Source organism: Mixophyes fleayi, chromosome 9 (genome assembly GCF_038048845.1).
Source record: "Mixophyes fleayi isolate aMixFle1 chromosome 9, aMixFle1.hap1, whole genome shotgun sequence".
Classification (NCBI taxonomy): domain Eukaryota; kingdom Metazoa; phylum Chordata; class Amphibia; order Anura; family Limnodynastidae; genus Mixophyes; species Mixophyes fleayi.
The window spans coordinates 16,423,025-16,444,221 of record NC_134410.1 but is presented as its reverse complement, the minus strand read 5'-3'; the positions used below and the strand labels follow the sequence as shown (position 1 = coordinate 16,444,221).

At 43.9% G+C, this 21,197-nt stretch overlaps 1 protein-coding gene across 2 annotated transcripts; it reads left to right on the top strand.

Moving 5' to 3' along the window:
* The first annotated feature begins 1,030 nt into the window (after positions 1 to 1,030).
* Positions 1,031 to 20,088, top strand: VARS1 (valyl-tRNA synthetase 1). 2 transcript variants are annotated; one of them, XM_075186609.1, is made up of 31 exons: positions 1,031 to 1,134; positions 2,100 to 2,436; positions 2,702 to 2,845; positions 3,333 to 3,447; positions 3,901 to 4,073; positions 4,162 to 4,249; positions 5,486 to 5,586; positions 6,149 to 6,276; positions 6,571 to 6,735; positions 6,818 to 6,899; positions 6,981 to 7,100; positions 8,260 to 8,368; positions 8,482 to 8,570; positions 8,728 to 8,818; positions 9,403 to 9,527; positions 9,709 to 9,812; positions 10,051 to 10,209; positions 10,361 to 10,451; positions 10,607 to 10,712; positions 11,070 to 11,140; positions 11,980 to 12,105; positions 12,351 to 12,455; positions 12,548 to 12,616; positions 12,696 to 12,774; positions 12,888 to 13,015; positions 14,337 to 14,492; positions 14,786 to 14,992; positions 15,950 to 16,061; positions 18,669 to 18,844; positions 18,953 to 19,102; positions 19,722 to 20,088. In XM_075186609.1, the coding sequence occupies exons 2-31, from the start codon at positions 2,122 to 2,124 to the stop codon at positions 19,788 to 19,790; spliced, it is 3,753 nt and encodes a 1,250-aa protein (XP_075042710.1). In that variant the 5' UTR covers positions 1,031 to 1,134; positions 2,100 to 2,121; the 3' UTR covers positions 19,791 to 20,088. The 2 variants fall into 2 exon arrangements, with proteins under 2 accessions (XP_075042710.1, XP_075042711.1); XM_075186610.1 differs by lacking the exon at positions 1,031 to 1,134 and adding an exon at positions 1,886 to 2,023.
* Positions 20,089 to 21,197: the final 1,109 nt, after the last annotated feature.

Sequence of the window (21,197 nt, the reverse complement as noted above, 5' to 3'; positions counted from 1 at the left end):
TACATGAATAAAAAAGAGAGAAAAAGAATTTAGAGAAGGGTTTCTAAAGTGGTACATGGGCTGTAATAGAAAACTAAGGGGTATATTTACTAAACTGCGGGCTTGAAAAAGTGGAGATGTTGCCTATAGCAACCAATCAGATTCTAGATATCCTTTTTTTAGTACATTCTAAAAAAATGACAGCTACAATCTGATTGGTTGCTATAGGCAACATCTCCACTTTTTCAAACCCGCAGTTTAGTAAATATACCCCTAAGACCTTGGGGTAAATGTATTAAAGTCGCCGATATTCTGCCACTTTGCAGGGCAAATTTAAAACAACAATGTCTTTAAAGACAAGTTTTGCCTTTTATGTCCAGCTAAGGGGAGAAAGGGGACAGAGGTGATATGATAAAAACATTCAAATATATCAAAAGGCATTAATGGGTTTCAGAAATGCATCATTTTTAAAAATAAGATGATTTCTGAAAACAAGGGGACACATATTGTCAGGAAAGAAGAATGGTAATAAACTACTGGGAACTCATTCAGTAAAATAAATATAGAATGCTTGGGTCAAACACATTGCTATTGTTAAGACTTAGAATACATTAAGAACCCATTCACAACACAGGCAGTCTATAGACCTGTAGCTTCTTTTCTGCAGTCAGAGTCTATTTCTCTGTTTCTGTTTCTATTGCATCAGGTTGCAGTTACAAGGCTGTCCCGCCAGGTGTCGCTTCAGCTCTATAGACAGAGATGTCCCGTCTGTTCCTGATCAAAAATGTAATCATTTCATTGTGTTTTAGAAATCCAGAAAACAAGAACCTTTGATTATTTGGGCAGCTTTTCCGTAGTTTAGAGTTTTTAACTATCCCAACACTATGAACAACAAGGATGACATAAAAGACGTTGAAACAGTTTAGGACTCTAATGTGTATTATTACGTTTCGGTTTAGAGTGTTAAACAAAAATAAGGCGATATAGGAGCGAAAGAGCCAGGGGCGTAATTTATTTCTGGCATATAGGACAGCTAAGTGTGGGCAAACCGGGGTCCTTACAAACGTGTGCGGAAGAAGGGCAAGAGGGGAAGTAAGACGGGAAGAGACTACACGTGGGGACATGTGTGTGACGTCATCACAGCGGAGCTGAGAAGTGAGTGAGAAAAGTGGGAGAATGGGGGGAGGGGAATACCTGTGAGGGGGGCAATAACAAGGGGGAGGGGGGTAGAGAGATAACAGTGGGGGGTGTATAAGGATATGACTGAGGTTTATGCTACATCATATCTCTAATCCCTCTCAGCTAGGTATTAGCAGTGTTGTGACTCTGTAGCTCTTGTGGAACTGCAAGTCCCAGCAGTAACACTCTGAGTTGTAGTTCCTGGAGAGCTTCAGGTGGTGTTTGCCAAGAGCAGATGTTAGGAGAATGTAACAATCTGTATACATTGTGCATTATATCAGCCAGTAAGGGAGCTAATACCCATCTGTCACCAGGGTTTAGCCTTATTCATCTGACTGGTATATGAATAATGAGGGCAGCACAGTGGCTTAGTGGTTAGCACTTCTGCCTCACAGTGCTGGGGTCATGAGTTCGATTCCCGACCATGGCCTTATCTGTGTAGAGTTTGTATGTTCTCTCTGTGTTTGCGTGGGTTTCCGCCGGGTGCTCCGGTTTCCTCCCACACTCCAAAAACATACTAGTAGGTTAATTGGCTGCTATCAAAATTGACCCTAGTCTCCCCCTCTCGGTCTGTGTGTGTCTATATCAAGGAATTAAGACTGTAAGCCCCAATGGGGCAGGGACTGATGTGAGTGAGTTCTCTGTACAGCGCTGTGGAATTAGTGGCGCTATATAAATAAATGATGATGAATATCTAGCTATGTGGTATGCTTCCTTTTTGTTGCAGTATCTGATTAGTGTTGTTTCGGGAGGACAGACCCGTCTTAATGATGAAGTCAAAGAAAGACAACATCATTATATATTGTAGTAACTGAGATATTACACATGTGAAGAGTTGACAGTTGTTTATTGATTGAAGCTTCCAGTGAGTATATTAATGATTGTGACAAAATGACAGAAAGATAAACTCTATAAACAATATTCTGTACTTTTCTCTGCAGGTATTTGCTTTCCCCAGCCGCCATGTCGACACTCTACCTTCCCCTTTCTTCTATCTCAGACCCACGATGCATCTGGGTGCGCGTCTCTGGACAGTTCTCCCCTCACCCTCGCCCCGAGGTGCAAGAGGTTGCGACTGGGCCCCGTGGGCTCCCACTGCCATGCTTGCTTTCTCCCTCCACTGGCTCCGTATGGGGAGCTTGGGCTGTCTCTTACATGTTGGCCCCTGAGAGTCTCTCGGGAGGACGGGACCACAGAGGCTTTTCTCTCATTAAGCAGTGGGTGAGCTATGCAGAATTGGAGGTGCTGCCAGCCGCCTACGGAATAGACCATAAACAGGTAAGCCGTGATAGTGTTCTATTTAAATCTAAATGGGCCATAGGTGATGGGGACCAATCAGTTGCTAGCTTTCATCAGTCTAGTACAAGTTAGGCTAATAAAAGCTGATGTCTGATTGGTAGTTATGAGTTGCAGCACATGAGTGCTGTTTGCTTAATCAGTTTCCAGTAAGAATGAGCTGTCTACATGGCAGATGAAAAGCTTCCTCCCTTAGATTGTACATAGTCTCTCTTTGTATTAAGACTACTATCTCTCTCTCTCTTAGACAAAAGAACGCTCTCATGTGGAGCTGCAGAGAATACTGGAGTTGCTGGATAGTCATCTTAAAGTGCGCACATACTTAGTAGGGGAGAGGCTGAGCATCGCAGACATTGCCGTGTCCTGTTGTCTCATTCACCCATTCAGCAAGGTAACTTCTCCAGGTCACAGTACTCTCCCATTTCCACACCATGATAATCGTTACAGGACTCATTGTAATTATTCTTCATGCCTCCGTGATGTCCCTGGTTCTATGTGAATTGATAGACTGCATTTATATGGCTATTGGTTATCCCTCAAAACGGTTCCTTGTATGTGGGCAATGGGAACACTATAATAAACTACAATAAAGTTCACACAGCACGAGAGGCAAAAGTAACCAATCAAGTGTATGTTACATACAACAAATATAGAGTATGGCCTCTATGGGTTATAGGATAATTGTGCAGTTAACTGTATGTAACGTTTTTCCCTGCTTCCTCATGCAGCCGCTTACCACCGTCTGCCCAATCTGTTTCCCCTATCTAGATAACTTTTCATCCACATGCACTACGTATTGCCCCATCCACACCTTTCCTCTTGGCACGTGTAATTTCAGCTTCCTGTTTGTAAACTCTGTTCTCTTGTGTCCATCTCAGGTCATCTCTCCTGCCACCAGACAGTCTCTTCCTAATATCACCCGCTGGTTCTTAACATGCGTAAACCAGCCGCAGTTTAAAGAGATTGTGGGAAATGTGACGCTGCTAAGTACAGGTAATATCACCCGTGTGACACGGAAATGGTTATAGTAATACAAGGAATGTAAATAGTCCAACAATGTGGAAGAGTCTCGTATAGTCCCCTACAGATGTTATTGTGTGGAGACCTTAGAAGGGGACCTTTTCTCCCTTTTTTATATTCATATACCTCTATTGATAAAACAATGACTTGTAAACCTTTGCTATTTATTTTCCAATGTCCATGGTTAACTGTTTAAAGAGTATCAATGGGTACACCGCTCTACTGGCTGCCTGCCAAGATCTGTTGTGTAGCGCATCTATTCTAGAGCTAGACAAGGAAGGTATATGTATAGTAGTCCTGCAAATTTGAAAATTATTGATAGACAGCTGGGAATATGTCAAATTAAAGTGTTGGATGAAACGTGGGGATGAGTGATTTAGATATATTTGATGATCAGTTTGAAAAAGCCCAAGAATATGATTACAGACTCGATCCATACCGGCCATTCAGACGCCAAGGTTGACCACAAGACCACGGATAATGCTCTGCCTATTGGTCCCCCCAAAACGGCTGCCCAGTTGAAGAAAGAGTCCAAGAAAAAAGAGAAGCTGGAGCGGTTTCAGCAGAAGCAGGAGAAAATAAAAGACCAGCCTACAGAGGCGAGTGAATCCCACTTCTAACACCAGCTTGTGTTTTATTCCTTTCTTCTTTTTCTTATGCCCTTTCTCTTCCACCTTTGATCGACAGCAAAAGAAACCAAAGGTTGAAAAGAAAGACAAGAAAGAGCTCGGAGTGATTGTGTATGATATCCCAACACCTCCAGGGGAGAAGAAAGGTAAGACGAAAGCAGTTTACAATGGAAAAACCTATGCACATGTAAAGGCCCAGTTTATGTATTTCAAGAGAATATAATGGTGTAAAACAATGGAACACTCTAAAGGCACCCCTAAAGTCTATTATAACAAGGGAAATGCACAAAGAAATCTGAAATAGATCACAGTGATGTGTGGTGATAAACAGATTGTATCAGCATGTAAAATGTCTACACTCCGTCGCCGTTCTGTAAAAAAAATTGTGCAATAAAAATTTAACCCAATCTGGGCAAATATATATATAGTCCTGCATACAGTATGTAAGTATTTTTGCACTTTTGCATTACTAAAACATGAATTCTGGTACTATATCGCACACTTCCACTGATGATAAAGAAAAGTTGTATAATCCACGAAAGTGCAAAATGGGGACTTCACTGTGTAGGAGTTTGCACTCAAAATGCAGATTAGAGTTTCGGGCAGGTCCTCACTAAGTTCAATCAAAATAAGGATGTTACTATACAGTCTGCTAAAACATAATATTTATTAATGCAGTTACAAAAGGACTTCTTGCATGATAGAAAGTGTGCGAAAAATACAATTGTATAGCTATAAAGCGCAATACAAAATATCCTTGGTCATAATGGCGATTGTAATAGTCATCCTCTATCAATCACCTGAGTGTTCCATCCAAATAGGATCGCCTCCAATGCAGGCTTTACCGGACATCAGTAAATGACCACTCTGTCACCAGGTAGTTCCAGACTGGCTAATGTGCAGTTCATGCACAAAACTTATGGTACAGTGCATAACCTAGAGAGATAATAAATCCTTCTGTACTGTACTGGCTGAATATTACAACCCCCATTGTGAGCTCCAGACATTTTTCCCTCATCCTGCTACCTTGGGGTTGAGGTGAGGGTGCAGGAACCAGGCACTTAATAGTTAACACTGAAACACTGAAGCTCCTCCCCTGTCCAAACCCCTCCCCCCTCAAGTTCATTTTAAGTGCCCAAGCAGTTTTGCAGGGGTTTGTTTTTTTATTGGGCTTAATTGTTTTTTTTTTCTTGGCACATTTTACTAAAAGAATCCCCGTTGTATAGAAATGTTATATTTCAGCAGAGTTTCCCGGCCCTTTGCTTGTTGGGTAATACAAGGGAGGCAGACAAGTTTTGTGCGGATATTGTTCTGTAATTTGCCATTGTTGACTCTCTGGCTTCCATCAGTCTCAACCTCTTCCCCCTGGTCTGTACTATTAGATGTCTCTGGTGCCATGCCGGATTCCTACAGTCCACAGTATGTGGAGGCTGCCTGGTACCAGTGGTGGGAGAAGGAAGGATTCTTCAAGCCGGAGTATGGGGTGAGTTCCAAGCCAACATCGTGGATCTTCTTTGCCGGTTGTATAAGGACAGCGGCTTATTCATTCTATATTAATATTCTATAAGACTTGGGTATATTTCCCCAGCTTGGTATAGTTCCCAAATCCTGAGCCCACGTATTCCATGTGGTTTTCTACAGGTAGAAGGCTCTGTGTAATCCCTGTATTATAGAGGTGACAGGACTAGATCATTGGCCCCTCCTAATCATTACTAATTAGCTTGCCTTCACATGGTTTGCATGTCTGAGTTATGACTATGTGATCGTGTTTCATTTTGGGGATATTGTACATAACCGCGGAGGTTCCATCCAACCTCTGCGGTTGTCATATGCAGCCACATTGGAGAGCCATAGGTAGGATGAGTGGCCTCTTAAGATATACCCCTATGCTTGCTACCACTGCTTCATGCAACGTCCTCAAATTATCCATTGTTAGCCGCATGCACGCTGTACGTCGCTGGGATAGTGGTGATCCCAGATAAATTGCATCCATACTGGGTATTGAAAGTGGACAGCGGATCAGCTCCCTCGTTCTTGTGTTACAGAGAACCAGTGTCTCCCAGCCCAGTGAGAAGGGCATGTTCATGATGTGCATCCCTCCCCCAAATGTGACCGGATCTCTCCATCTTGGACATGCCCTCACTAACGCCATCCAGGACGGCCTGACCCGCTGGTGAGTACACGAGGTGGAAAACAGAGACAAGAGTAAGACTATGTGGGAAGTGATGAGAGATACAGGTAGAAGAAGAATGACTATTATTGTTTTGTAGCAAAGATGGTAGTAGGAAATTGATAAAATATGTTACAGAAGGAGGTGGCCAAAAACCACCAAGTGAAAGAATATGGATTGGTCTTTAATATTGTTCATAAAGTGGGATGCAAAATATTCAGTTGCATGTGATGGTTCCATTACAATAACATGGTGTGTTGAGCTTGCTTCTATAAGCCCTGACCACGTTACTTCCAGGCATCGTATGCGTGGTGAGCTGACTCTGTGGAATCCTGGTTGTGACCATGCAGGGATCGCTACCCAAGTGGTGGTGGAGAAGAGGCTTTGGAGAGAGAATGGAAAGACCCGACATGATCTGGGCAGAGAAGGTTTCATAGAGGAGGTGTGGAAGTGGAAGAGAGAGTGAGTCACATTGGGGTGAAGGCACCATTATATCGTTCACGGTTCAAGTGGGTTTTACATCTTTCCTACGTTCTCTCTTCAGAAAAGGTGACCGAATCTATCACCAGCTGAGGATTTTAGGTAGCTCACTGGATTGGGATCGAGCCTGTTTCACTATGGAGCCGGTGAGAATCTGTCCTGTTCCTGTAGGTTCCTCTCGCTCTTCCACAATCTCTCACTTTCTTATGTTCTCATTCTGTCATCAGAAACTATCGGAAGCTGTGCAAGAAGCCTTCATCCGCCTGCACGAAACCGGGATGATCTATCGCAGCAAGCGGCTCGTCAATTGGTCCTGTACTCTTAACTCTGCCATATCGGATATAGAGGTGAGGAATAGATGGACGGGCAATATTTGGTTAAAAAAAAAAAAAAGATGGGACTCGCCAGAAAGCCCAATTCTGGTTTCTAATCTGAGGGTGTAGCCAGGACCTGTAAACTTGTGGAATCATTGGAGATCTTTATGTCCATATATTTATTGTGTAGAATTGTATCCGCCTTGTTCTATTTGTGACCATGATATGGATGGTGGTGGGGGCAATAGTCACATTGATCTCCTGGGAGGCCCAGATGAGTTTCAGTTGTCCTAGACTAGTTTTCTTCTCTAAATAAATCCACAGCAACCAACTAAATCAACTAGCTGAGATCACTGCCGCTGCATAAGCCTACTGATCTATGACTGCTCTGTCCTGTCTCGGAGCTTCAAGATGGAGTTTGCTTAAGTGATCATCATTGGTTAGTCATTTGGAAGAGGTTATTCAGATATTGGAAGTGTAAAATGTGGGTTATGGTTTGTTCCTGTCATTCGGTGCAATCCAATTTCAAGCTATTCATCAATTCATGTAGTCTTCCAATTGCGGTTTATCCTACCACTGGCAGCAGTCTTTAGGATTTTGATACCCTGCCAATATAAATACCAGAGCTTGTCCTAAATTGAGCTATTACAGTTATGAGGGCTGTAACTTTTTTTGTTTTTTTAGGGGGAGTGGGGGGGGGGGGGGGGAGGAGTGTTCAGGCACATAATAATTGAAGCCCATTATTTCTCCTTTGGTAGCCTAATACCCTAAAAGATTTCATGGATATGTTTTTGGTAATTTGGCCGTTCCAAGCATCTGGATTCTGTATAAAAATATGACACATAAGAAAGAGTTTTAGTTTATTTCTCTAGAAAACAGATGTGAATAGGGTTTGCAGGGTCAAAAAAATCAGTACATATAACTGTAAGACAGTTGACATGCCAGTGAGGTTAAGGGCGTGTAGACTCCATGTTTAATAAAATAAAAAAAAATAGTGTGGACAAACATGCCTTTTTTTGGGATGAAATTATTGTTATTTATTCGTGCTGTTAATTATTCATTAACCCTATTGATTTGCTGTCTTGCCATTAATAGGGGAGTGGTGAAGGACATAATGAGTGGTGAATGTTAACAGCAGGAATTGGTCCATTGGGCCAGAATTGTGTGACATTCCCGGATTGCTGTTTTGTAGGTGGACAAGAAGGAGCTGACGGGTCGCACGGTTCTGCCTGTGCCTGGGTACAAGGAGGCTGTGGAGTTTGGAGTACTGGTCTCGTTTGCTTATAAAGTACAAGATACAGGTGAGATTAATATAAACTTTTGAGTTTTCATTTCCCTTGTGGATGAGTTCTGTATCCTGTGACTGTTTCTACTCCACCTGCTCACCCCGTGTCTTCTACGGATGTCCATGTAGGTGAGGAGGTTGTGGTGGCCACCACTCGAGTGGAGACCATGCTGGGGGACACGGCAGTGGCTGTACATCCACAGGATCAGCGGTATCAGGTGCGATGGGTTTCCATGAAAGTTTATCTCTAGGGTCCCTACAATACTTTTATAGATTTGGGGCTACTGGTTTTTTTTTAATGAAGACTGTCAAGAAGTCACTGATAGGGAACAGGTTAATTTACCAAATCTAATGCATTGTCTCTGATTCCTACAGCACTTAAGAGGGAAGTACGTGGTTCATCCGTTCGCCTCCCGTCTCCTTCCGATTGTCTTTGATGAGTTTGTGGATATGAGCTTCGGCACAGGTTAGTGGTGTCGATAGCTACAAAATATTAAGGGTCATTTAACCCCCCCACAAAATGTGCAAACTTTGGGTGCTCCTATGTGTGCTCACCTACTTGTCCCTGTAGCGCTTTTTAATGTGTGCTCCCATTTTCTGGTCCTCCCATAAAATCAATTTACACTTGTCTTTATTGCTGCGCAAATACATCTTTAAATGTGCACAATGTAACAAGTGAAATTTCACTTCAAAGTCCCTTTTAAAGTATAGTGTGATTTCTGGTACCTCCAAGGTGGTGGAGGAAAGAGCCCGTGTCCTGTCTAGAAGTAGGGCACGCCACTAAAAATCTGTCCTGCACTCTTTTATCTGGTTTAAATTTCATCCCACAAAATGAAGTCTCGTTTAGCATGTCGGTACAAAAGTAGGCTCACTTGTGCATACATTGCTCCTTCCCGTTAAACTGGCTGTAACTGCATAAAAATAGGTCTTTTCTTTGTGGCTTTCTATATTTGTGGCTCCTAAATGACCCATGGGCCCTTATCTCACCCCCTTCTTCTCTGCTTTTCCCCTCCCCCCCCCCCCCCCCCCCCCCCCCTTCCCCTGTTTCAGGAGCTGTGAAGATCACCCCCGCCCATGACCAGACAGATTATGAGGTTGGGATGCGACACTCCCTGGAGTTTATTAACATCATGGACGACAATGGTCTGCTGGTCAACGTGCCTCAGGCGTTCTTGGTAAGGAAATGAGGATGAGTATCGGGATTATTCCTCACCCTTCTGTTTATGGAATTCTGAATTTCATTCCCTTTCTCTGCCCCTCAGTTATGCCACAATAATACTTTTATATTTGAAGTAAAACAGTTCCTTTCTCACTCCGTCTCTGGATCAGAGCTGTGACTCTTGTTTCATGTTTTAGGGAATGAAGCGATTTGAGGCCAGGAAAGCTGTTTTGGAGGCTCTGAAAGTAAATGGTTTGTTTAAGGCGATAAAGGACAATCCGATGGTGGTTCCTGTCTGCAGGTAACAGTCACTCAAAGACCAGTGGCGTATACCCTCAATGTCAGAACAATTTACATTTTGTATACATTTACCCCGTTTGTTAAAATATCCAAACTGTTGTCGTTGGGTGACAAAGAACAAGACGAAAAAAAAATGTTGGTATTAATGTCTTAAAATATCCATGGACACGTTTTATATATTAACTTTCTGGAGCAGTGAGGTCATCTTATTAATAAGTCTCTATGTGCGCTCTCCTCAGCCGCTCCAAGGACATAGTTGAACCCCTCTTAAAGCCTCAGTGGTACGTGTGGTGTGATGAGATGGGGAAGAGGGCTGCTGATGCTGTGCGTGACGGACATCTGTCAATCATTCCCGAATTCCACAAGAAGACCTGGTTCAACTGGATGGACAACATAAGGTGAGCGGTTATGTGATCACTCATTGTGCAGAGAGCATCAGGAAGTAACTCTTCTTTCTCTCGTCATTTCAAATCTGCAGTTTTCCAATCTCATTCCTCTCTGGCATTCCTATAAGTCTTCCTTTCAGTTATGTTTTATTTCTTTCCCTAGGGATTGGTGCATCTCACGGCAGCTGTGGTGGGGTCACCGAATCCCGGCCTACTTTGTTACCATTAATGACCCGTCTGTGCCGCCAGGAGAGGTGAACTTGGTTGGCACTGTGTGTGTGTGTGTGGTTAGCTCAGTGATTGTAAATGGGTTGGATGTTTGGTTGGCAGTAAACAGAGTTGTGGCTGTCATGTATACGCCATTGGCTATGAGTGGACCATACATTGACCATGCCATTTATCCGCACAGGATACAGATGGCAAGTACTGGATCAGCGGCCGCTCAGAGGAGGAGGTGAGGAACAAAGCCGCCAAACAATTCAACGTGGCTGCTGAAAAAGTGTCACTCAGACAAGGTGAGGCCCTTATGTCTGGCATTACACGGTGCCTGCACTAGGATATTACCTGCCGAAAAGGAGCCATTAGTGAAACTTACACTGAGTTATGTACAAAGTAACGCCTCTAGAACGGTGATTGTGAATAATGCAGAGCAGGGTTCATATAGGACAGTCAGCAGAAAACATACAGACTTGGGGTATTGTGGATGGGTTCTTATCAGCAAAGGCTTAGAGTGTGTTTTGGTATAGGGTGATATAAATGGTTGGAGCACATGAGATAGCGGCTATGACACCTCTGCGGTGTAAGTCTTCTAGGGAATACTCAGTTTGCTATCCCCAATCTCAGTGCTACCCCTGTTTTCCTTTGTGCTTCAGATGAGGACGTGCTTGACACCTGGTTCTCTTCCGGAATCTTCCCGTTCTCCATCTTCGGTTGGCCCAATGAGGTAAGGAGATTGGTCATTCTGTTAGTTGCAGGCATATGGGCTTATGTTGCTGCTAGGCATGAACACTCGGGCAGACGTGGGTGAGGGTCCAGTTTGGTCACTCACGTTTGCAGCCAAATTGGACGAGATCCAGCTGTCGCCTTATTGTTTGTTTTTCCATTTGTTAAAGTCTCCAAGGAAACTTGTAGCTTTAGTGCATTTTCCGTCTATGCACAGTGGATACACAGCCCTTTTATGGGCTGCACTGATCATGGGAATACAACCAATCAGATCACTTGAAACTAATGACCTCACTGAGACATGTCATTTCACCGCTGTGTCTAGGTGATTTACAGCTCTTGCACACTTAGGGGGCCATTTCTGAGCACTCCCTATATTTACACTTGATTTGTATTAGATGTGGCATAGTGATGGTCCTCACCCACTGTCTGGATTATACTAGACCGAGCGGTGCGACTATCCTCACCCAAGATACCGCGCCGCCTGCCTGCGTGACACTGCGCCGCCTGCCTGCATGACACTGTGCTGCCTGTGCCGCCTGCCTGCGTGACACTGCGCCGCCTGCCTGCGTGACACTGCGCTGCCTGCCTGCATTATACTAGGTGATTGACTATCCTCGCTCTGTGGTAACCGATATGATGTAGTATTGACTGCGTGTTGAGTTGATGTTCACCTGTATATAAACTGTTGTCGTACAAAGAAATGACAATTACTTGGTTACAGTCTAGGAGGAAGTTCCTTCACCCAACGAGTGCAGGCGATGGACCTTTCTACATGCACAGTAACTCTTTGTTATTACTATATTGGATGGTGAAACTGGATGTATTTGTCTTCCTTAGACTGAGGACCTGAAGGTTTTCTACCCTGGCACCCTCCTGGAGACCGGCCATGATATTCTCTTCTTCTGGGTGGCCCGAATGGTGATGCTCGGTCTTACGCTAACCGGGAAACTGCCCTTCAAAGAGGTAAGGACCCGTTGTTATTTCTGGGACAGTCTCGAGATGTCTGCTCACTACATTCCTCAGATAAAGCTTTCTACGCCATTTAGTGTTAGGTCCCTTCAAGCCATTTTAAGGAAAAACACTACTTAAAAATTCTGTTCCAAAGCCAACTCCAAGATAGGAGTCTGAAAAACATTACCTAACCGGTCTCCGCTCTGTTGTCCCTTCTACTGATATTATTTCTCATATTGTCTGCTCCTCCCTCGCAGGTGTACCTCCATGCCATAGTACGTGATGCTCATGGACGTAAGATGAGTAAGTCTCTGGGGAACGTCATTGATCCCCTGGATGTGATCAAAGGAATCACTCTGCAGGTAAGGACATGACGAGGGTCTGGGACCACGGAGAGACAAAGATGACCATGCCGATAACCCTGATTTCCTGATCTTTCCATCTCTTCTCCCAGGGTCTACACGCTCAACTCCTCGAGAGTAACCTGGATCCTGCTGAGCTGGAGAGAGCCAAGGAAGGGCAGGTGAGTCTTCATCTAATTAGACTTTTTGTATTTAATTCTTAGCATCAACTAAGCCAAATCTCTTACCTGTCCCCCTCAGAAATCTGACTACCCCAGCGGAATTCCGGAATGTGGAACAGACGCCCTAAGATTCGCTTTGTGCGCCTATACCAGCCAGGGTGCGTATAGTACTTGTGTATATGATCAGGGTACAGCAATTTGGGAGCGTCTTAGAGTGTTTAATAGTAACTTAGTTTGGGGGGGGTTTAATGTTGCCATCTTCCTTTCTCAGGCCGAGACATTAACCTGGATGTAAACAGGATTCTTGGTTATCGCCATTTCTGCAACAAACTCTGGAACGCAACTAAGTTTGCTATGAGAGGCCTTGGAGATAAATTTACCCCCTCTGACTCGTCCCTGGTGAGTGGAGTGTTTTACAATCTTATGTCTGTGTTTCAGGGGCTCTCCCACTATTGTGGCTTTGTTCGCACTGATGAGTGGCTTTGGATTATTTAACATAAAACCTCAATATTACGAATGAGAAGTCACTTTACACCATTACCAAATGCTCCACACAATGATCCCACTTTCTGCCTGTGTGTATGTATGCACAAGAGGGTAGTGTCACATGGTCTTTGTGGGCCTGAATCCTCATCTGACGTCGGAACTTTCAATTAAAAAACGATCACGGAACCTGCGCGTAGTTCCGACCATATTCTAATAGAAGCGGATCTCAGGATCTGCTTCCATTTGATTCTGGGTGTCCGCACGCTCTGTCTAAACATTACTTGCTGAACACATACAAGGTCCAATCAGAAAGCATGCACAAAAAATATTTTCTAAAATAAATTAACAACTCTCCATACTATAATCATTAATAGAAATGTTAAACAAAAACTTTATATTTTATTTTTTAACAGAAATTGGGGTGTTATTAATTATTACTATACATAGGTTATATGTATATATCTTACTTGCATACACATGTTCTGTGCCATCTAGTGGCACACAAAGTATTTAAAACAAAGACTAAGATGTCTCAGTCATCGCCATCAGTCACACTTACACTTGCACTGTAGCTGGTGCAAATGATACGGCTAAAGAAAGTACTTTAGAGAAACCCCGGACTTGAATTGGCCGCATCTTCCCCAGCACACCCTTGGTACGCCCTTACTGTACGCTGCCTTCATCCGACGCTTCCCTCCTACATTCCGTTCTTTAAGTCGAAGGCAGTCCTTAGTGTCATTTGCATTCAGACTTGTTTTACATGCAATTGCATTCATTGGTGCAATATCCGTTTCTGACCATTCTCGGTTATTTCACCCAAGACACGGCGCGCAAAGGGACTGCGTCTGCAGATAAATCAGGCCCAGCGTGTAGATATTGTATGACCACGAGCGTGGCAGTAATAATTAAATGACATTGTTTGTTTATTCGTGCCAGTACTATATTAAAGGTACAGAAAGCACCCGTGTGACATTAGCCATAAAGCAGAACTTACCAGATCTTAATGTCTGGATCTGTTTACATAGAAAATAAGTTGCTCACTGGATGTTGCCACATGCATTAACACTTTTCAGCTCCCCAATTTGGATGAGGAAATAAATTGTAAGGATAAAGAAACACAATAACACAAATGTATAAAATGGACTGCAGCGTAATGAAATATCATTCTTAAAAATATCATTTTTAATTCTATAAGGATGTTAAGAAATGCTGTGTCTTGATTTATTTGTTTCAGCCCTCGGGGCAGGAAAGCCTGGTGGACCTTTGGATCTTAAGCCGCCTCAGTCTGGCGGTGGATCTGTGCAACGCCGGATTTCACAGTTATGATTTCCCTGGGATCACGACAGCGGTGTACAACTTCTGGCTGTATGATCTGTGTGACGTCTATCTTGTAAGAAAATGTTTTATTTTTTTTATTTTTCTGGCTTTCGTTTCTAATGGTTCTCGGTCTCTTGCTTTATCTTCTCGTGCTCCACCATTGATGACTTAGGGCGGCAAACCTCTGTGTTTCCTTCCTGATCTGTGCTGTCTTGTCCATGATTGTCTTATCCTCCTCTTTGTCCATTGTTTAGTTTTATCTGCTCCCTATCTATCGGCTTCTTTCCTCCCTCCCTTCTTCTGTGATACTCTTCTTTATTCGTGACTTCACTTGTCTCTTCATTCTCTACTTATCCGTGTTCTCAGGAGTGTTTGAAGCCTGTGTTCTCCGGCTCGGATGAAACCGCCATAGCAGTAGCACAGTACACTCTGTACACGTGTCTGGATGCCGGTCTCCGTCTTCTTTCCCCCTTCATGCCATTTATCACAGAAGAGCTTTACCAGAGACTCCCCAGACGTTCCTCCCAACAGTTCCCCAGTATCTGTGTCACTCCTTACCCTGAGACTACTGAGGTGAGCACTGCCACACTTCTGACGTGCTAGACTCAGGAGCGATGGTGAATTGTGTGATGGGGAGAGGGGGAATTTAACTTGCAACTAAGGGGAGACGGGTTATCAGGAAGTATAAACTATGTGAACATAGACTGTGTCTTATACTATCTTAAGATCGAACCTTTCTGGATATTTTTTCTAACAACTTAATTATTCTGTCTTCAAAGTAGAGGACAGGATGACCTGGTGAGCTCTGTGTGTGAGAGGCAATGCCAGGTGAACAGTGTGTGTGGAAGATGATGCCAGAGGAATGGTGTCTGTGGTTGATTGACTGTGCCAGGTGGGCTAATTGAATTGTGTGTGTGTGTGTGTGTGTGTGTGTGTGTGTGTGTGTGTGTGTGTGTGTGTGTGTGTTTGACTGTTCCAGTATGGCCGGGCGAATGGTGCGTGGGAGATGCTCCCAGGTGGGCTTGGTGAATAGTGCACGGGAGATGCTCCCAGGTGGGCTTGGTGAATGGTGCGCGGGAGATGCTCCCAGGTGGGCTTGGTAAATGGTGCGCGGGAGATGCTCCAAGGTGGGCTTGGTGAATGGTGCGCGGGAGATGCTCCCAGGTGGGTCGGGCGAATGGTGCGCTGGAGATGCTCCCAGGTGGGCTGGACGAGAATGGTGCATGGGAGATGATCCCAGGTGGGCTGGACGAGAATGGTGCATGAGAGATGATCCCAGGTGGGCTGGACGAGAATGGTGCATGGGAGATGATCCCAGGTGGGCTGGACGAGAATGGTGCATGGGAGATGATCCCAGGTGGGCTGGACGAGAATGGTGCATGGGAGATGATCCCAGGTGGGCTGGACGAGAATGGTGCATGGGAGATGATCCCAGGTGGGCAAGTGTGTTAGGGTAGAGGGTCTTGGTTAGGTAGGATAAACAGTGTTTTGTAAAGAACCCTATTTTAACTTCTATTGTTATGTCTACAGTTCCATTGGCGAGATGAGGAAGTTGAGAGAAATATGGATCTTGTTTTGCTTATTGTAAAGTCGATTCGGTCTTTGCGGGCTGATTATAATCTCACCAAGACCAAGGCTGACTGTGAGTACAATACACCAGTGTTTATTGTGTAATGAGCATTCCTGGTATAAGGTGATTATTATTACATATGTCTGATAATATCATCTATAAATAATGTCCCCAAATAGTTCTGATATTTAAATCGCCTGTGACTACAAGTATCTGCAGACCCCATACATTATACCGCCAACCCATGGTTTCATTGTCTGCGGCAGCATGTGCCCCAGTGTAGGAGTAGGTGAAGTGCCAGAACAGAGGAATGATTTATATAAACAAATATTGTGATTAAAGTATGAGAGCATTTGGAAAGGAACCCTGCCCCAAAAAACTGGGACATAAATGTCAATAACGGGGACCGACCACACCATGATATTAATTTGGGATGGGAATTTGGGTCTACTTGAAAGCTTAATGGTTAAGCCCAATTTAAATAAGTATTAACAAGCCAGCATGTGTGTGTTGAAGTGAAGGAGGTAGGAGTAGGAGAGGTGAGGAAACGGACCAGGAGTTTGCACCTGGAGGTAGGGTAGGGGGAGGTGTGTGGAAATGTAAAGGTCTCACCTGTTCTATCAATTGGGAAAGTTACTGTTGGGCTCCCTCCCAATTTCAGCGGAACAGTCCAGAATTTAGGGCTCTGTCCCGCGGGTGGGAATGTCGGAAAAGGGAGATATCTAATGGGCAGCCTGGCGCTTTACAGCACTAGGCAGCCCCCATTGTGGCGATACGAGGCCACACCCCAGTTGAAACGGGACCACTCTGTACTGCTGCCAGGGACTTGCAACTTGGGGGGAATGAGGTAAGGTGTATTGTAAATGAGGGGAAAAAAAATAATAAGCAGCTTAGCAGCTCTTCCAACACACCCATGAGGTGGCTGCCTAGTGTCGTTTTTGTTTTTATATTAAATGTGATCCAAGTCCATCCAGTGGAAGGCCCAGAACAGGCTCCCCGGGTCAAAGTTCTGCCCGGCGTACACCAACGGGAGGTCTGACCGGGACCCTAACCCCTTCTAAAACCTGGCCAGGATCCAACTGGACCACTTTGCGTTGGTTTCCTCCCAATCTGTGCAAGCGTGTCCAAATGCATAACCAAACGGACCAATGATTTTTTTCATATAAGGATGTATTAATAATAGCAGGGTTCTTTTCCAATGTGTTTCACTACCAATGAAGGATTCACTATTTACACTGTTGATGATGAGCCTGTAGTATTACGAGCAGCTATATAGGCTTCTGTTCAGGATTTATTCTTTATATTTTATAGCATTACTAGCGTGTCTCGTTCCTTCTATCTTGATTTTTAAATAAAAATGATACCAATGAGATTTGATTTTAAAGCTCTTTGGAATGAAGATTGTTTGTTTAATATATATGGTCCTTTCTTTAGGTTACATATTTCATAGTAACCATTTGTACTTTTTTCTATCATGTGTTCTAAAGTAACATTGTGGCTTTTATTGCTGCTTAATATTCCCTAATGTTCTTTTAAAAAAAGAATTCTGAGTAGAACGCTGTGAATATTTCACCCAGAGACCAAACTCCCGGGTAACGTTAGCTGTAGAACGTTGTTTGAGTGTGATAAATGTATATAGTGCATTATTTGCCATCAAGGTGCGGTCAGTGCAGACTTTAGACTTTGCCCTAAAATATGTCTATATGAAGGGAGCGTACTACAGCATAAATACTGGTTGCACATCAACAGTATATAGCCATAAATACATAAAATTAAGAACAACTTGTTTGTTCTTAATTTATTTGAGTTGACCTGAGATGAACTAAGCGTCTGCATTTTTATATCCATCTAAATCCAGCAGTGGCAGGGTGACCTGAGCGTGCTGTAACCCATTACCCGGGAGCATGCTCACTGGGCTCCTGAGAAACAACCTGTGACATCATTCGGCTGCCAGCTTTCTGTACATTGGCTCTGAATGATCACATGACATCCATGCCCTAGGGACTTCTCCCCTCACCACTATTTGTAAATAATGTCTAGGGCATTTATGACAAAGGGAGGCTGGGTCTCTGATTTTTCTTAATAATGGTAGCCTAGGTGTGCTGATAAGACGCTTCAGTGTTTGTTTTTTTTATTCAGACTGCTATTGTCTGAATCGGTACACTGTACCATGACATATTTGTATGTAATAGCATCTAGAGGACAAAAACGATACAGGGCGCTCTCTGTTTATCTCTGGCCCATCTGTAAAACCATGGTTGTCCCAAGTCTGTTGTGGTCATCGATTTATTATTTTTTTTCCCACCCCCGAGTGGGTTTGGAACTGAACAGGGTTTGTGCCGGTTGTCTGGGCGACCAATGGCATTCAGTGACTTGTTCAGATGGCAACTCATCGACAACCTCAGCTGTCCCCAGTCCGTCTTCAAGATTCTCCAGGCGTAACAACCTGGAAAATACATAGAGAGGGAAGATGAATTGAGGGTGTGTTACTCCCACGAGAGTCCTTTAATGCTGTGAGGGGAAAATACACATGCTAGAACATGCTATGGTAGTGTCACCTATTCTAGTAACAGTGGTCCAATTTGTTTTGTTTGAGGGCACTTGGCATTGGCATCAGGACCTCCCTACTGCTGTATCTCTGCTTTATTGAACACGCGTGCTTCTCTTTCGTTCCTACAGGTTACGTGAAGTGTCATGATGATGCCAACCAATCCGTGGTTGCTGCTTACACCCCATATATCACCGTCCTCTCTTCCTCTGGCTCTCTGGTCATCTTACAGCCTGCAGACCCAGCTCCGGAGTGGAGCGCGGTCAACACCGCTGCTGATAAAGCCACCGTCTACCTGATTCTCAAGGTGAGCCCTGCAGGACTTTGATGTTGTTTATACACCGGAGTCATTGTGGTTATGTGTTGCCTATGCACCTGTTTTATGGAAAATAAAGTCCCCCTATATTCCCGGCAGGGCCTAATCGATGTGGAGAAGGAGTTGGCCAAACTGACTGTAAAAAAGATCGAGCTGGGCCGACAGCTAGCAAAGATGCGCGAGCGGATGGGTGGAGCAGATTACCAGACCAAGGTCCCTCGTGTGGTGCAACAACAAGACTCCGACAAGGTGACGGGAGGAGATTGGGGCTGTTGGTAATGTATCTGCCCTATGGCGGATGTTGGACTTCAGCAGTCGCTCAGGAGCCACAGATAGCATGCCTCTGCTTTGAACTGCAGGTGGCGCTGTGCCTCTCCACAACCCATTTTAATCTTTGAACCATATCAGCATCTGTTGCCCCAGGTTTTGCACTGACTTAATGTATTACAGATAAAGGTGAAGTGTAAGGGAAATTAGTTTTTTTGAAAAATACCTCTTGTGCCATCGTCTATCATTTTATCACCTCTATATCTGTCTTTTTTTTTTTTTTTTTCTTATTTGTTTTGTCCCTTTTTATGCTTTCATTTCTATGTCATAGGATTTGGATTGTAATTTGTGCATACTGCTAAGTGCTGGAAGTAGCCTCAGGACCGGCTGATTTTCATTATCCAAAGCCTGATTTCTTTCCTGTCTAATGATATGTAAATTAGGGATAGGGCCTAGTTCAGAATAATATGGAAAAGGATTTGGTATTCGGCTGAATCCTTAAATATGGATTCCGCACATTCCTCTCTCTTCCTTTTTGTTTGACCTTTTTGTATATTTAAGTTTTCCCTCTCGTTCATGAACACTTTCTGTCTTCACCCAGATGAAACAGTTTGAGACAGAATACCAGAAGGTGGAGGAAGCTATGACCAGTTTTCAGCGGATGGTCTAGTCCCTTCTCAGGACGGTCCCATCAGCCCACACGCGGCTCCAGAACTTTCTTTTATAACAAAAGCACAAAGCTGTTGAAGTTGCGATGTCGCATGTGAGAGCACTGCCCCAGAATGCAAACAACGACATGTAATAAAACCCTCTAGAAACCAAGAAAAGACCAGTGTCTGGTGTGCTGGGCAAACGAGGAAAGAACGCGACTGGGAAATGGTGTTAGCGTTGGGATTTTTAATCCTCTATTTTCTAAAATGTGTTGTAAAATTAACTAATGTCAGAAAAAGGAAAAATTTTGAAGTGTTCTTCTGGTCGTTGTTCATGGGATCATTTTCCTTGTTGGTCTTAATTCAAAACACTTGGGTTTCATAAACCTTGTATTACAGAAGCGTGTTTGGCATCACAATAACCCTCCAATGTGAGGGCGCTTCACATCACTACTCTGTACTGTTGGGAGGATCCTGTCCTTCCGCTGTGTAACTCTTAGCCTGTGACTTCCCTCCATTCAATTTCCCCCTGTCCTCTCCTCTGTAACATAATCACACGAGTGAATAGGTCGCACAAGACTAGCACGCTGATCTGAAATATTCTGTGCGAGCTCTGAGCTGTCCGATACTCTCCTTGGCTACAGCTTGTAATATCCCCGCCCACAAAAAAATTGGGGACAGACAGAAGGTAAAGAATGATGATAGGTGATCAGTTTTAGTGAACATTGCAAATGTTTCTCAGATTATCTTCTTTTGTCATCCTTGGCCATTATTTGTGTTTCTATGTATCCGAGCCAGGTCACTGGGAATCTCTGATGTTGTGACACTTGTAGAAGCCGCAACACTAAAATAAACTACTCTACTTCCTCTTCACGAGGCAAAAAGGAGAATGGGTCTTGGACGTGGTGCCAGGAAGGACGGCAGAGGAAGTGAGAGTATTAAGAGGAGAGACCGATCTGAGGGTACAGTGGCCCAGGGACAGCACCTTAGGACATGACTAATGCATGTTATTCAATAGATAGAAAAACTAAACACAATTAGTCAGACGGCTTTATATAACATAACTTGTGAAATGCAGCGAACGAAGTGGTAAAATATGGTATTAATACTGGTGGCTATAATCTGTAGCCAGTACCTAGACGGGAGGCAACATTGGCAGGATAGCAGAAATTTCATGCGTAGAACGGCGTCAGAGACATTTAATAATATTTATAACAAATGGTGCTGTAACCCATGACAACTAGATGTTTACTTTTCCTTCCTAAACCAATAGAAATAGGAGCATCAGGTTGCTATGGGTTACAGCATCTGGTTGTTATGGGTTACAGCGCCTTTTGTTGTGCAACGGTTTCCATACCAACCACTGTTCATATCACAGAATTCCGCAGCCTTATTAGTTTATGGTGTCGGCAGGTTCTACGTTGTCT

Excerpts from the sequence above, each read along its gene's own strand:
- VARS1 (XM_075186609.1), top strand. The coding sequence starts at position 2,122 with ATGTCGACACTCTACCTTCCCCTTTCTTCTATCTCAGACCCACGATGC. Across the intron at positions 6,736-6,817 it reads GTGTGGAAGTGGAAGAGAGA|AAAAGGTGACCGAATCTATC; the intron begins GTGAGTCACATT and ends TTCTCTCTTCAG. Across the intron at positions 14,493-14,785 it reads ATCTGTGTGACGTCTATCTT|GAGTGTTTGAAGCCTGTGTT; the intron begins GTAAGAAAATGT and ends CCGTGTTCTCAG.